Below are 18,009 nucleotides of genomic sequence, written 5' to 3'. Positions count from 1 at the left end.
ACTAAACAATGATTGGTCCAATACTTTATAACAATGCGGGATTGTTGCTACACCATCAGGTGAGTGAACACTAACTATGGCCAGTAATGGTTCTTAACAATAACTGGTTCAATACTTTATATTAATGTGGGATTGTTGCTACTTCATCAGGTGAGTAAACACTAACTAAGACCAGTAATGGTACTAAACTATAATTGGTTCAATACTTTATAACAATGCGGGATTGGTACTACATCATCAGGTGAGTAAAAACTAACTAAGACCAGTAAAGGTGCTAAACAATAATTGGTTCAATACTTTATAACAATGTGGGATTGTTGCTACATCATCAGGTGAGTAAGCACTAACTATGGCCAGTAATGGTGCTAAACAATAATTGGTTCAATACTTTATATTAATGTGTGATTGTTGCTACTTCATCAGGTGAGTAAACACTAACTAAGGCCAGTAATGGTACTAAACAATGATTGGTCCAATACTTTATAACAATGCGGGATTGTTACTACATCATCAGGTGAGTAAACACTAACTAAGGCCAGTAATGGTGCTAAACAATAATTGATTCAATACTTTATAACAATGCGGGATTGTTACTACATCATCAGGTGAGTATACACTAACTAAGGCCAGTAATGGTATTAAACAATGATTTGTTCGATACTTTATAACAATGCGGGATTGTTGCTACCTCATCAGGTGAGTAAACACTTACTTAGGCCAGCAATGGTACTAAACAATAATTGGTTCAATACTTTATAACAATACCTCAGTATCAGTATTTTCCTTTCTTTATGATTTTTTGCTTTTTAAATTCTTTTTGTTGAGTCACCAGACACCGGCAAAATGTGAAAGAACAAAGTCCTGCACTCTAAAAACAAAGTTATAATCACGGTCACTTGTCTTTGGAAAAAATACCTATATACTTTAGAAATGAAAAAAGATTCCAGACACAAGTACCTGTGGTTGTAACACTTTTTTTTATACAAAAAGTAAAATCAAGTAAAATACATTGATATAACATTATAACCAGGAAATTGATAAAGTAGATAACCCGGGTGTCATTCGGTTGAACGAGAGAAATGATCGTGAAAAAATATCTAACGGTGGTCAAGTATATCTCTATATCAATAAGAAATATTAACTATCATATAATTGAAGAATAATTTGAACGTCTTCGTAGCATAAGATCTTTCACGATCCTTTTCACGATCTTCAAAAAGCGGTACGTGATCTTTCACGTTCCGAAAAATCGATTTTGTGTAAATATTTCTATTTTTATCAAGTTTCAGATTATTTTTATACAAAATAACTATGAGAACCATTTGATTTATTCAAAAAAAATGCCCTTATTCAGATAAAAGTAGTTTATTTTATTTGAATTTGTAAAAAAAATCATGTTTGTTTACATTTTTATGTCATTGAAATGTCGAGAAGCAATCTGCCTTTTGTTGTCTTGTACTTTTAAAACTGTATTTTCTCACATACTGATTATAATGTTGAACCATTTTGACTGACAGTGTTATTTTGTTGTAAATTTGTCTGTGTAATTGATTAAATTGGATTATTTACTGATCTTTCATATGTCTTCCCGATTAAATTTCTTTCATGATCCGGTACCAGAGCTTTCACGATCGTCTTACAATATTGGCCACCGTTAATTATTCTTTCACGATCATTTCTCTCGTTAATCCGAATGACACCCGTGGATAAGATATTTATATATCACTTCTCACACATGAAATGATATTGATACTGGCACTCATCATCATCCCATGCGTATCCGTCTAAAAACCAAGTGTTACCGTCGTTATAAAACTTAAAGTATGCCAAACAGTCTTGATTGTTATAGTTGTTTGGTTGGTTCGGTCCCCAGAAAGTTGGTTGAATCAGCTTTTCTTCTTGTGAATAATTGTTCCATACCCATGTACCTTCAGATTTCAAGTCTGATCCCCCTATCCATATTGAGCTTGCACCTGAAATATAACAGATACATATAAACATATATTCATTCCAATTAATAGGTCCATGATGAATGAAAACTTTATTGCAATCCTTTTTTCATAATTGAATGACAAATAATTTCATTACATAATCATATATAAATTTGAATACACTTAATATTATGATCATACGCCACAGTCGGACCAAACCCATAAGAATTTGTTTTAAAAGCAGTTATAAATAGATCGAATAAATATATAGGGGCATATATTCTAAATGGGGCACATATAGACATTTATGTACTATATTGAATAAATAAAGGCAACAGTAGTATACCGCTGTTCAAAACTCATAAATCCATGGACAAAAAACAAAATCGGGGTAACAAACTGAAACCGAGGGAAACGCATATAGTTTCTTTAATTCGAAACATTGATTAATATAAGTTCCAATAATTTTCAATGCCTCAATTTGAGCTTGACACTTGTGTTTTACCCTTAAAAATATATACCAGGTATGAAAATGTTATCATAGAACTCTTTTCTTAAAGGAATAAAAACGGGGCATTCTTATTATACGATAAAATAACAATCTTATCTTTGTATATATTTATCGGGCAAGGAATGGGAAGGGGATAACATAATTTAAACTATCTAACGAAAGATGCTTTATAATATTGTAACACAATGATGTCTGCTGCACCTCTCTAATTTTGACATGTTAAACGCTTATGCCTGTTTTTTTTTGTTCACACATCGTTGTCAATATAATGCAATTTGATGCGACTGTAATACAAATGAGAGGTTTAGCTAGCTTTAAACCCAGGTGTTATCCACCATTTTTCGTAAAAACTTGCATATTTTGATTTAGCGTCACTGATGAGACTTTTGTAGACGAAACGCCCATCGCGGGTACACATTTTAATCCTGGTATTTATGATCATATTACTTGCATATTATGCTTAAAAACTTAAATCGAACACAAAAAAAAAAAACGAACGTTAACAATATCAAAAGGGTTTATCTTGGGACAATATTCTTAAGGTTTCATTCTCTTTTACAATGGAATTCAGATGATTTAAACTTTCCATATGATAAAAAAATCAGAAATAAGAAGAGGGGAAGATAAACATTCACAGGTAGATAACACTCATGCCAAACAGACAAAATAGATAAGAATAAATGAAACAAACTTTGACCCCCGATGGTACACCTAAGGTGCTTCATTAACTTACCACCAAGCTGTCTGATCATATGTTCATTCTCAGAAACACTTGAAACAGTCGCCAATCTTCCTCCCCAGGTCTCACAAAACTCCTGCAAATATTAAAATGCTGAATGAATAAACATGAAAATGCACTTTCTCGTTTTTTAGGATCTTAACAAAGTCAAAAGAAAGAGATAATTTCGGTATCATTGTTTAACTTAGACAGGAATATGACAGTTGTTATCCATTTGTTTGATGTGTTTGAGCTTGTGATTTTACCGTTTGATTAGTGATTCTTCTGACATCAGACTCGGACTTCTCTTGAACTGAATTTTAATGTGTGTATTGTTATGCGTTTACTTTTCTGCATTGGCTAGAGGTATAGAGGGAGGGTTGAGATCTCATAAACATTTTTAACCCCGCTGCATGTTTGCGCCTGTCCCAAGTCTTGAGCCTCTGGCCTTTGTTAGTCTTGCATTATTTTTAATTTTAGTTTCTTGAGTACAATTTGGAGTTTAGTATGGCTTTCATTATCACTGAACTAGTATATATATTTGTTTAGGGGCCAGCTGAAGGAAGCCTCCGGGTGCGGAAATTTCTCGCTGCATTGAAGACCTGTTGGTGACCTTCTGCTATTGTCTTCTCTATGGTCGGGTTGTTGTCTCTTTGACACATTCCCCATTTCCATTCTAAATTTTATTTCTTTTTTTCAATTTACCTCGGAGTTCAGTGTTTTTTGGATTTTACTTTTGAATTAAAACAGCCCCATATTTCTGAGTCATATAATAATACAGATTACACTATCTGGTCGAACATGTGCATTAGAGGGGAAAGTTTAGGTTTATATTTAGTGAAATATTTAGTTTTATTTAAAGATAGCTTAAACCTTATTTATATAAAATATTTTTTGCTTCTAAAAGCTGTTCGATGTACTTTAAGTTACAGCAAGATAAGTATAATGTTTTATATTTTTGATATATGTGTCTTTTTATAAAAGCATCGAATCTTTAGTACGGCGTGATGAATTAAAAACTAGAGATTTCGTTTTTTTTTAGCTGACTTTATAATTCCAATTTTCACAATAAATGTTAAAATTATTGAGTGCCCGAAATAGGTGTGAGATCATCAGCATAAAGAAGACAATTAAATGAAGTATTTGATGGCTATATTGGGTCACAGGTTTCATCTAATTAGATTTGAAATCATTCATAATTATTTTTTTACACATAGTTTTTGTCACTGGTCACTTTGTTTTTAGATAAATTAATTTGTTCTTGGGATATAATGCTCTGTTTTCTAAATAAAATATATTTCTAGTCTAGTAAACATAAAATTTATATTTTAGTAAACAGCTTACCAGTATTACTACTTATATCAATTCCCCTGTACTACTATGTTCTTTGGTGTCACCTGATTTATGATTTATTTTTACACAAAATCACAAGAACAAATCCACACGTAAGGACATAAAGTTTTATAAAGTTTTTTTATAGGCTTAAATATTATAATCTATTAAAGCTTCAAATGGATTTACTAGATCCTAAATTTTCTGTAACACTTATAAGCAATACAATAAGATAATCTTATAATTGAATCCTTATTGAAATTTTTTTACTAAATTTTCTTGTTTAAAAAATAAACTTCTTTTCAAGGACAGATAAAATAGATTTTGAACAATATTTTTTTTTTCTTTGAAACATAATAAATAATCTGATCAAAGCTATTTATTAAAGTATTAATTCCTGATTCTGTTTGATCTACATGTAATTTCATGAAATTGAACGAATCATTCCTCTTAGTTGCGTGAAGACTGTGAGTGACACTCCACTTTACAGAATGGAATGTTCACATTTTAATGATCAAACAAACCTCATTTAAAGATTTGTTGTAAATGATGGACTCGCTTTTTTGAAATGTTGAACTCAAGTTATATTTATAGTGTATTGAATTAAATCAGATTAAAATGAAGACGGGGCATCCAATATTGACATTAAACTCACCAACTACAGGACTGTAAGTGATATCTGCTCTTCTAATACAATTAACATCTTTTTAATCTTAACTGAAAACATGACTAAATCGGTACTTTACAATAGATAGTGTTCTAATTATAAGTGAAAATTTGACAATTTTAAACAATTTTCATCATTACACCATAATGAGATAATATTTATATATGAAGACAACCTGGTCCTCTTCAGACTACATAAGTCTTCTACCAAAAAGGTTATAATGAAAATAAATTTCATCTAACTTGAAGGTTTAACACATCAAAGATCAATGGGCATTATTTGTAAATTTGTTCTATTAAAAATATCTAATATACCTTAGACTCTTCCCATGTTTTATCCATTTCAAAATATTCTTTCTGTACTGAAATGAATATTGTTATAAGCGTTAACATTTTCTGTCAATTGTTTGAAAAAGGAATAGAAATTTAAAAACAAGTAATGATATCAAATAAACGTATTTAAATGTACTTTTTGTTGTAATCTTGTTTTTGAAACTTATTCAGGTTAACTTTTCTTTAAAATGTGAGAACTTAAGGGAATTAATCCTCACTGATGGAGACATTTGCAAAATATAACATTTGTCAAAATATAACATTGGTTGATAAATTTCACAAAAGTGTTTTTTTTCTTTTCTACAGAGAATAATATACAGATATATGTCTTAGAGTTGACTCATATTTATCTCTTTTTTGTTGCAGTGCAAGCAGGTATAGGTAGTGAAGGTAGGTAAATCTTCCATATGTATGGAAGATATATAAACAAAAAAAGATAATAAAAAAGATAATAAAAAAAACCCGAAGACCAAACGTTTGTCTACATCAACCATTGAAACGATTGTCAAAGATATGGCTTGGAATTAACGAAAACATTCTGGGTTAAACCTGGTATTATAGCTTTTAATACCTCCACTTATGTAACAGTTCTTTGTTGCTTTTTATATTGATCAGAAATTTGTGTGACAACAATCATTACCCTTTACAGATATGTTTTAATGCAAATCGAATTTCTGCTTGTATTGTAATAAAACAGAAAATAGTCGGTCGATATCTTGAATGAAATATGTAAATTCTGAAGGAATGTATTTCAGTTGAAAGACTGTTCATGTAAAATGAAAACAAAACCTGATGTATGTTATCTTCTTTGTACAAATGTTCTAACAAATACTGATTTTTTTTTGGTTATAAATGACATGCTGGAATTATTTAATAATTCCTTGGAGTGAAATTAAGACCACAAAAACCACTGAAGATTGGACGCGCTACTTTATTTGAGAATAAGGCCACACAAGACCCTGAAGATTCGACGCGCTACTTTATTTGAGAATAAGGCCACACAAGACTCTGATGATTCGACGGGCTACTTAATAGAGAGGTATAGGATACTAAAGAAACATTCAAATTCAAAAGTAGAAAATAAACTATTAGCGCAATTGATGAAAAACACTAAATCAACAAACAACTAAGGGTGATCTCAGTTGCTCCAAAATGGTAAGCGTACCCTTCTCTTCATGTGGCACCCGTCGTGTTGCTCATGATAGTACAAAGTCATAAATTGACAATAACTTGAGAATAAGACCACCAATGCTGCTAGTGATTCGACGTCCGAGATTACCTTAGAATGAGCCCATCAAAGCCTACGAAGACATGTTGATAATATGATATTGTCAACATGTTTAATCTGGTTACTATGATAATATTTATATTAATAAATATTTTTACAGTTGTGAATGCGCTTACCATGTACAATTTTCGACAAGCATTTATATGGACCTTAAGAAAAATATGAAACAATTTAAAAGAGACAGGAATGATCTTGGCATATCAATGTAAGTCATACTATGAAACAGCAAAACGGTCATAAAATGACTTAATAAAAAGGCTTGAAAAAAGTCTAAGTCATCTATTAAACGAATAAATAAGAAAGCACAAAATTCACTTACACAGTTTTAAACGGAGGATTTTCCAGTCACTTTCTGATTCGGTCTCATTATAACAGTAGTCCTTGACAACCAGATAGCATTCTTTTGTAGTTTTGTGATAACTAGCCGCACAGCAGACTCCATTTGAAAGACAGTTCGATGCACAAGCGACAAAGCTATTTACCAAGATCTTAGTCGTCGGTAAAGATACAAATTTGGTATTTATCTCTATCTGGTAAATTTGTTGCCTGAGTTCCAATGAATATAAAATAGTACATAAACATGTTGTTAATATTACACATATAACTATCTTGTCCATCTTTCAATGTCTTATTGACATATTTGATTCAATTTGCTTCGCTAAAAAAATTACAATAAAATTATGATAAAACGAAACGATTGGCTGATTATGAAATCCTATATATTATCTTGCAAAACAGGAGTAGGTTTTCTGCCAGTTATCAGATTTTATATTCAATTTAGTCTAATAAAATGATATATAACGATTGATTTTCACTAACGATGGCAACATTGTTTGATTCGAGAGCCTTTGTGGGTATTATGAAGACAAAACGGATGTCTTGTATAAATAAAGGCAACAGTAGTATACCGCTGTTCAAAACTCATAAATCCATGGACAAAAAACAAAATCGGGATAACAAACTAAAACCGAGGGAAACGCATTAAATATAAGAGGAGAACAACGACATAACACTAAAATGTAACACATATAGACAAAATCCCATGAATTTGGGATAGACAAGTACCGTGACACGTCTTATTGCAATGTGAATTTACACTAAAAAATAAGAGAAAACAAACGACACAACGTTATAATGTAATACACAAAGAAACGAACTATAATATAACAATGACCATATTCCTGACTTGGTACAGGGCATTTTTAAAGGAAAAAATGGTGGGTTGAACCTGGTTTTGTGGCATGTCAAACCTCGCACTTTTATGGCCATGTGAAATATAACATCAAAATGACAACACAGGACAACAATATAAATAAATTGGAGAACACAATTGACAAAGAATCACACGAACAACAGCCAACAAAAGGCAACAAGTTCAAAATTTTAATACGCCAGAAGTGTATTTTGTCCACACAAGACCTATGTGTGACGCACAGATACAAAAGTTTGAAAGCCGAAACGAGTACAAAGTTGAACAGCATCGAGGACCAAAAGATCAAAAAGGTATAACACATTAAATGCCTTTGATTAGCCTGTTCGAACTGGTTGCGCCACTTTAATAGCAGATTTATAAATATTAAAAGGAGATATGGTATGATTGATAATGGGACAATTATCCATCAAAGTTCAAACGAAGAGGTTTTTAGCAGTTATGTGCAACCGTACGGCTTTCAACAATGAGGAAAAAACCATACCATCATTAAAAACAAAAAAACTATTCATCTGAGAAAAGAACGACCTTACGAATAACAAAATAAAATTATGAAAAATATATATATAACATTCATAATATAACAGTCAAGAGGTGTTTCTTTCACTTTGTCATCTTTACTGTTTCTTGGTGACGTTAAACTCTATGGTAAAAGAAGACAATGGTAGTTTTGATCTGGACCTCTACCTTGCTTGCTATTATTCCTGTAAGTTTTCTTCTTGTGTGACTCTGCAAGTCTGCTTTTCTGGAGTGACTTGTTTGTTTTGTTTTGATCTTTCCTTTATTTAATATACAACTTTAATTGGTCCTGACACTCTTTTTTAGTCTTTTAAATGTTATAAAATTATATGAAAGACAGACTGCTTACCCTTCAAAAGCACCTGAGTTTATGCAGGGTATTTAGGAGGTTTTGTATTCGTTCAGTTTTAGTTTTCTATGTTGTATTTTGATTTCTGTGTCGTTTGGTCTCTTTTGGGGAGTTTGCTGATTAGCAATCATATCACATCTTTTTTAGACCATGAACAGGTAAGTTTGCGCTCGAAATGGTCTTTTTATATTGGTATATGTATATCTCTTTTACAAAATTTTTCTTCTTTTTTTTTAAATTTGTTGGCACCAAAATGACTACTTTTTGTCATGGAAGGGATACTGTGACACCTGTTCTAAATTAGAATGAGTGAATTGGTGGTCTGACATCTATCTACATGTATCCTGTCTGAAACCTGAAGGTCACTTATATAATGGATTACCCCCGCTTTGATGTTTGCCCAGTACCAGATATTAAAATTATGTTAAACATTCACTATGCTGCAATTTAGTACTCAGTACGTGCTTATGTTGTTTTGTGTTTTACACTTACATGCATTGCTTTCCTATCTTGACAAATAGATCTATCATACGTGAAAACTATTGATGAACCTAACCTTTCCACATACTTGAAACTTTTTATTTCGCGGTGACAATAATTTTTTCGTGTATGCATTATTCTATAAAAAATACTTTTATTCATTACTATATGTAAACTGTTTATTATAGTGACGTGTAAATCAACATAAATATATGATATATGTACAAAATAAAATCCGACAAGAAAATAATATAAAAAACATACATCCAGCCACCGTAGACGTATTCTATTGAAGGATATTGAACACTTTTATCAAATTAGCTTTTTATCAAATTAGCTATGTAAATTCCGGGTGCGGGAGTTTCTCGCTGCATTAAAGACCCATTGGTGGCCTTCGGCTGTATAGTCGGGTTGTTGTCTCTTTGACACATTCCTCATTTCCATTTTCAATTTTTGACAGGAATGAAAGACCAGAAAATTATCAACCAACGAGATAATGTAAATTCATGCACCAACAAAAGAAAAGAAACATCAAGTGAGTAAACACTAACTAACGCCAGTAATGGTACTAAACAATAATTGGTTCAGAACTTTATAACAATGCGGGATTGTTGCTACATCATCAGGTGAGTAAACACTAACTAAGGCCAGTAATGGTACTAAACAATGATTGGTTCAATACTTTATAACAATGTCGGATTGTTGCTACATCATCAGGTGAGTAAACACTAACTAAGGCCAGTAATGGTACTAAACAATGATTGGTTCAATACTTTATAACAATGCGGGATTGTTGCTACATCATCAGGTGAGTAAACACTAACTAAGGCCAGTAATGGTACTAAACAATGATTGGTTCAATACTTTATAACAATATCGGATTGTTGCTACATCATCAGGTGAGTAAACACTAACTAAGGCCAGTAATGGTACTAAACAATAATTGGTTCAGAACTTTATAACAATGCGGGATTGTTGCTACATCATCAGGTGAGTAAACACTAACTAAGGCCAGTAATGGTACTAAACAATAATTGGTCCAATACTTTATAATAATGTCGGATTGTTGCTACATCATCAGGTGAGTAAACACTAACTAAGGCCAGTAATGGTACTAAACAATAATTGGTCCAATACTTTATAACAATGCGGGATTGTTGCTACATCATCAGGTGAGTAAACACTAACTAAGGCCAGTAATGGTACTAAACAATAATTGGTCCAATACTTTATAACAATGCGGGATTGTTGCTACATCATCAGGTGAGTAAACACTAACTAAGGCCAGTAATGGTACTAAACAATAATTGGTTCAATACTTTATAACAATGCGGGATTGTTGCTACATCATCAGGTGAGTAAACACTAACTAAGGCCAGTAATGGTACTAAACAATAATTGGTTCAATACTTTATAACAATGCGGGATTGTTGCTACATCATCAGGTGAGTATACACTAACTAAGGCCAGTAATGATACTAAACAATAATTGGTTCAATACTTTATAACAATGCGGGATTGTTGCTACATCATCAGGTGAGTAAACACTAACTAAGGCCAGTAATAGTGCTAAACAATAATTGGTCCAATACTTTATAACAATGCGGGATTGTTGCTACATTATCAGGTGAGTAAACACTAACTAAGGCCAGTAATAGTGCTAAACAATAATTGGTCCAATACTTTATAACAATGCGGGATTGTTGCTACATCATCAGGTGAGTAAACACTAACTTAGGCCAGTAATAGTGCTAAACAATAATTGGTCCAATACTTTATAACAATGCGGGATTGTTGCTACATCAACAGGTGAGTAAACACTAACTAAGGCCAGTAACGGTACTAAACAATAGTTGGTTAAATACTTTATAACAATGCGGGATTGTTGCTACATCATCAGGTGAGTAAACACTAACTAAGGCCAGTAATGGTACTAAACAATAATTGGTTCAGAACTTTATAACAATGCAGGATTGTTGCTACAGCATCAGGTGAGTAAACACTAACTGAGACCAGTAATGGTACTAAACAATAATTGGTCCAATACTTTATAACAATGCGGGATTGTTGCTACATCATCAGGTGAGTAAACACTAACTAAGGCCAGTAACGGTACTAAACAATAGTTGGTTAAATACTTTATAACAATGCGGGATTGTTGCTACATCATCAGGTGAGTAAACACTAACTAAGGCCAGTAATGGTACTAAACAATAATTGGTTCAGAACTTTATAACAATGCGGGATTGTTGCTACAGCATCAGGTGAGTAAATACTAACTAAGGCCAGTAATGGTGCTAACCAATAATTGGTCCAATACTTTATAACAATGCGGGATTGTTGCTACATCATCAGGTGAGTAAATACTAACTGAGACCAGTAATGGTACTAAACAATAATTGGTCCAATACTTTATAACAATGTGGGATTGTTGCTACATCATCAGGTGAGTAAACACTAACTAAGGCCAGTAATGGTGCTAAACAATAATTGGTCCAATACTTTATAACAATGCGGGATTGTTGCTACATCATCAGGTGAGTAAACACTAACTTAGGCTAGTAATGGTGCTAAACAATAATTGGTCCAATACTTTATAACAATGTGGGATTGTTGCTACATCATCAGGTGAGTATACACTAACTAAGACCAGTAATGGTACTCAACAATAATTGGTCCAATACATTATAACAATGTGGGATTGTTGCTACATCATTAGGTGAGTAAATACTAACTGAGGCCAGTAATGGTACTAAACAATAATTGGTCCAATACTTTATAACAATGTCGGATTGTTGCTACATCATCAGGTGAGTAAATACTAACTGAGGCGAGTAATGGTACTAAACAATAATTGGTCCAATACTTTATAACACTGTGGGATTGTTGCTACATCATCAGGTGAGTAAACACTAACTAAGGCCAGTAATAGTGCTAAACAATAATTGGTCCAATACTTTAAAACAATGCAGGATTGTTGCTACATCATCAGGTGAGTAAAAACTAACTAAGACCAGTAATGGTACTAAACAATAATTAGTCCAATACTTTATAACAATGTGGGATTGTTGCTACATCATCAGGTGATTATATACTAACTAAGGCTAGTAATGGTGCTAAACAATAATTGGTCCAATACTTTATAACAATGCGGGATTGTTGCTACATCATCAGGTGAGTAAACACTAACTAAGGCCAGTAATGGTACTAAACAATAATTGGTCCAATACTTTATAACAATGCGGGATTGTTGCTACATCATCAGGTGAGTAAACACTAACTAAGGCCAGTAATGGTACTAAACAATAATTGTTCCAATACTTTATAACAATGCGGGATTGTTGCTACATCATCAGGTGAGTATATACTAGCTAAGACCAGTAATGGTACTAAACAATAATTGGTCCAATACTTTATAACAATGCGGGATTGTTGCTACATCAGTATCAGTATTTTCGTTTCTTTATGATTTTTTGCTTTTTACCTTCTTTTTTTTTTTGAGTCACAAGTTACCGACAAAATGTGAAAGAACAAAATAATAAAATAATAAAATAATCACAGTCACTTGTCTCTGAAAAAAAATTACCTATATACTTTATATATGAAAAAAGATTCCAGACACAATATACAAAAAGAAAGATCAAGTAAAATACATTGATATAACATTATAACCAGGAAATTGATAAAGTAGATAACACGGGCGTCATTCGGTTTAACGAGAGAAATGATCGTGAAAAAATATCTAACGGTGGTCAAGTATATCTCTATATCAATAAGAAATATTAGCTATCATATGATTGAAGAATAATTTGAACGTCTTCGTAGCATCAGATCTTTCACGATCCTTTTCACGATCTTCAAAAAGCGGTACGTGATCTTTCACGATCCGAAAAATTATTTCTACCAAGTTTCAGATCATTTTTATACAAAATAACTATGAGAACCATTTGATTTATTCAAATACTTTATAGAATGCCCTTATTCAGATAAAAGCAGTTTATTTTATTTGAATTTGTGAAAAGAATCATGCTTGTTTACATTTTTATGTCATTGAACTGTCGAGAAGCGATCTGCCTTTTGTTGTTTTGTGAAAACTATGTACTTTTAAAACTGTATTTTCTCACATACTGATCATAATGTTGAACCATTTTGACAGACAGTGTTATTTTGTTGTAAATTTGTCTGTATAATTAATTATATTGGATTATTTACTGATCTTTCATATATTTTCTCGATTTCATTATTTTCACGATCCAGTACCAGAGCATTCACGATTTCTCGCAATACTTGACCACCGTTAAATATTCTTTCACGATCATTTCTCTCGTTAAACCGAATGACACCCGTGAATAAGATATTTATATATCACTTCTCACACATGAAATGAAATTGAAACTGGCACTCATCATCATCCCATGCGTATCCGTCTAAAAACCATGTGATGCCGTTGTTATGAAACTTAAAGTATGCCAAACAGTCTTGATTGTTATAGTTGTTTGGTTGTTTCGGTCCCCAGAAAGTTGGTTGAATCAGCTTTTCTTCTTGTGAATAATTGGTCCACACCCATGTACCTTCAGATTTCAAGTCGGTTCCTCCTATCCATACTGAGGTTGCAGCTGAAATATAACAGATAAATATAAACATATATTCATTCCAATTAAAAGGTCCATGATGAATGAAAACTTAATTGCAATCCTTTTTTCATAATGAAATGACAAATAATATCATTATATAATCATATATAAATTTGAATAAAATCAACTTAATATTATGATCATACGCCACAGTCGGACCAAACCCATAACAATTTGTGTAAAAAGCAGTTATAAATAGATCGAATAAATATATAGGGGCAAATATTCTTAATGGGGCACATATAGATATTTATGAACTATATTGATAGTTTCCTTAATTCGAAACATTGATTAATATAAGTTCCAATAATTTTTAATACCTCAATTTGATGAGCTTGACACTTGTGTTTTACCCTTAAAAATATTTACCAGGTATGAAAATGCTATCATAGAACTCTTTTCTTAAAAGAATAAAAACGGGACATTCTAATTATACGATAAAATAACAATCTTATCTATGTACATATTTATCGGGCAAGGAATGGGAAAGGGATAACATAATTTTAACTATCTAACGAAAGATGCAATATAATATTGTAACACAATGATGTCTGCTGCACCTCTCTAATTTTGACATGTTGAACGCTTATGTCTGTTTTTTTTGTTCACACACCGTTGTTAATATAATGGAATTTGATGCGACTGTCATACAAATGAGAGGTTTAGCTAGCTTTAAACCCAGGTGTTATTCACCATTTTCTCGTAAAAACTTGAAATACAGCATATTTTGATTTAGCGTCACTAATGAGACTTTTGTAGACGAAACGCACATCGCGCGTACACATTTTAATCCTGGTATCTATGATCATATAACTATTATGCTTAAAAACTTAAATCAAACCGAACGTTAACAATATCAAAAGGGTTTATCTTGGGACAATATTCTTAAGGTTTCATTCTCTTTTACAATGGAATTCAGATGATTTAAACTTTCCATATGATAAAAACATCAGAAATAAGAAGAAGGGAGATAAACATTCACAGGCAGATAACACTCATGCCAAACAGAAAAAATAGATAAGAATAAATGAAACAAACTTTGACCCCCGATGGTCAACCTAAGGTGATTCATTTACTTACCACCAAGCCGTCTGATCATATGCTCATTCTCGGAAACACTTGAAACAGTCGCCAATCTTCCTCCCCAGGTCTCACAAAACTCCTGCAAATATTAAAATGCCGAATGAATAAACATGAAAATGCACTTTCTCGTTTTTTTTAGATCTTAAGAAAGTCAAAAGATATAGATAATTTCGGTATCATTGTTCAACTTAGACAGGAATATGACAGTTGTTATCCATTTGTTTGAAGTGTTTGAGCTTGTGATTTTGTCGTTTGAATAGTGACTCTTCTGACATCAGACTCGGACTGCTCTTGAACTGAATTTTAATGTGTGTATTGTTATGCGTTTACTTTTCTGCATTGGCTAGAGGTATAGGGGGAGGGTTGAGATCTCATAAACATGTTTAACCCCGCCGGAGTGTTGCACCTGTCAAAAGTCAGGAGCCTCTGGCCTTTGTTAGTCTTGTATTTTTTGTTTAATATTAGTTTCTTGTGTACAATTTGGAGTTTAGTATGGCGTTCATTATCACTGAACTAGTATATATATTTGTTTAGGGGCCAACTGAAGGACGCCTCCGGGTGCGGGAATTTCTCGCTGCATTGAAGACCTGTTGGTGACCTTCTGCAGTTGTCTTCTTTATGGTCGGGTTGTTGTCTCTTTGACACATTCCCCGTTTCCATTCTCCATTTTATTTCCTTTTTCAATTTACCTCGGGAAAGTTTAGGTTTATATTTAGTGAAATATTTAGTTTATTTAAAGAAAGCTTAAAGCTTATTTATATAACATATTTTTGGCTTCTGAAAGCTGTACGATGTACTTAAGTTACACCAAGATAAGTATAATGTTTTATATTTTTAATGTGTGTGTCTTTTTATAAAAATATCGAATCTTTAGTACGGCGTGACGAATTAAAAGCTAGAGATTTCGTTTTTTTAACAAATGAAGTATTTGATGGCAATATTGAGTCACAGGTTTCTTCTGATAAGATTTAAAATCATTTATAATTATTTTTTATACATAGTTTTTGTCACTTGTCACGTTTTTAGAGAAATTAATTTGTTCTTGGGATATAATGCTCTGTTTTCTAAATAAAAATATATTTCTAGTCTAGTGAACATAAAATAATATTCTAGTAAACAGCTTACAAATATTGCTACTTATATCAATTCCCTTGTAGTTACTATGATCTTTGGTGATTTATGTTTAGGATTTTTACACAAAATCACAGGAAAATTAATTTGTTTTCAACAGGGGTTGGCAGAATATGTAAAACCTATAATTTAGCTACTCATTTGGTATTTGGTCAATTCCACAGGCTTTCGTATTTTTTAAAGTGTTCAGTGCATTAAAAATTTGTTAATCAGAAATTTTAAAATTTAGCTCATGCAATTGTATACATTTCTCTGTATCAGCTAGTAGTTTATCTATGTCCTGTTTACTAATGTTTCATTAAAATAGTTTAACAAGTCTTCTGCTGACATATTGCAGGGGTTCAAATTAACATTTGGTAATGGAAGGTCCAGAAAGTTTGACACTCTAAACTGAAAGGTCCACAACCCTAATTCAAGTTCCTACCTTAACTTGAAATAATTCATAACTCAGTTAGGTACACAATGTACGTGCTTTTGGTGCTAGGTTTCTTGTTTCATTGTCGTTGCCGTATTGTATAACATGTTTAATAATGCATGTAATTGTCCTAATAATTACTAATTATACCATTATCTAAGGGTTCACACTACTTCAGAATCATAGGCCACAACTGTCTTTTGATTATCCCCTTGAATCTCCACCATCACATAAAAATTTATTCAGAAGTTTTTTTCTTTATAGGCTTAAATATTATAATCTCTTAAAGCTTCAAATGGATTTACTAGATCCTGTCTATAGAGTCGTAAATTTTCTGTAACACTTATAAACAATACAATAAGATGACCTAATAAATGAATCCTCATTGGATTTTTTTATACAAAATGTTCTTGTTTAAAAAATAAGCGTCTGTTCAAGGACAGATAAAATAGATTTTCAACAATAAGATTTTTTTTCTTTGAAAAACAATAAATATCTGATTAAAGTTATTTATCAAAGAATTAATTCCTGATTCTGTTTGATCAACATGTAATTTCATGAAATTGAATCAATTATTTGTCTTAGTTGCGTGAAGAATTGTGAGTGACACTCCACTTTACAGAATGGAATGTTCACATTTTAATGATCAAACAAACCTTATTTAAAGATTTGTTGTAAATGATGGACTTGCTTTTTTAAAATGGTGAACTCAAGTTGTATTTATAGTGTATTGAATTAAACCAGATTAAAATGAAGACGAGGCATCCAATATTGACTTTAAACTCACCAACTACAGGACTGAAAGTGCTATCTGCCTCTTTCAATACAATTAACAACTTTTCAATCTTAAATCTTAACTGAAAACATGACTAAATCTGTACTTTACGATATATATTGTTCTAATTATAACTGACAACTTGACAATTTTAAACCATTTTCATCATTACACCATAATGAGATAATATTTATATATGAAGATAACCTGGTCCTCTTCATTTTCTGAAAGACTACAATAAAAGACCACTAATTCTATCAAAGTCTACCACCAAAAATATTATAAAAAAACCAAATTTCATCTAGCTTGAAGGTTTCAAAGATCAATGGGCATTATTTGTTAATTTGTTATATTAGAAATAATTAATATACATGTACCTTAGATTCTTCCCATGTTTTATCCATTTCAAAATATTCTTTCTGTACTGAAATTAAAATTGTTATAAACGTTAACATTTTCTGTCAATTGTTTAAAAAGGAAAAGAAATTTCAAAACTAGTAACATCAAACAAACGTATTTAAATGTACTTTTTTGTTGTTATCTTTTTTTTTTTAGAATTATTCAGGTTAAGTTTACTTTAAAATGTGAGAATTTAAGGGAATGAGTCCCCACTGATGGAGACATTTGTGAAAAT

The 18,009-nt window shown here is 31.8% G+C and overlaps 1 protein-coding gene across 1 annotated transcript; it reads right to left on the bottom strand.

Moving 5' to 3' along the window:
- Nucleotides 1-1,722: 1,722 nt before the first annotated feature.
- On the bottom strand, nt 1,723-17,779 carry LOC139510411 (perlucin-like protein). The gene is made up of 6 exons (XM_071296994.1): nt 17,753-17,779; nt 15,052-15,133; nt 13,813-13,953; nt 5,474-5,520; nt 3,176-3,257; nt 1,723-1,973 (listed from the first exon to the last, which is right to left on the bottom strand). Exons 1-6 carry the CDS (start codon nt 17,777-17,779, stop codon nt 1,723-1,725), a joined length of 630 nt encoding a protein of 209 aa, XP_071153095.1.
- Between the last annotated feature and the right edge of the window lie 230 nt (nt 17,780-18,009).

The sequence above is a fragment of the Mytilus edulis genome, chromosome 2 (assembly GCF_963676685.1).
Source record: "Mytilus edulis chromosome 2, xbMytEdul2.2, whole genome shotgun sequence".
In the NCBI taxonomy this organism is placed as follows: Eukaryota; Metazoa; Mollusca; class Bivalvia; order Mytilida; family Mytilidae; genus Mytilus; species Mytilus edulis.
This window is presented reverse-complemented; position numbering and strand designations above follow the sequence as displayed.

Excerpts from the sequence above, each read along its gene's own strand:
- LOC139510411 (XM_071296994.1), bottom strand. The coding sequence starts at position 17,779 with ATGGATAAAACATGGGAAGAATCTAAG. Across the intron at positions 13,954-15,051 it reads TATGATCAGACGGCTTGGTG|CTGCAACCTCAGTATGGATA; the intron begins GTAAGTAAATGA and ends GTTATATTTCAG. Across the intron at positions 1,974-3,175 it reads TATGATCAGACAGCTTGGTG|GTGCAAGCTCAATATGGATA; the intron begins GTAAGTTAATGA and ends GTTATATTTCAG.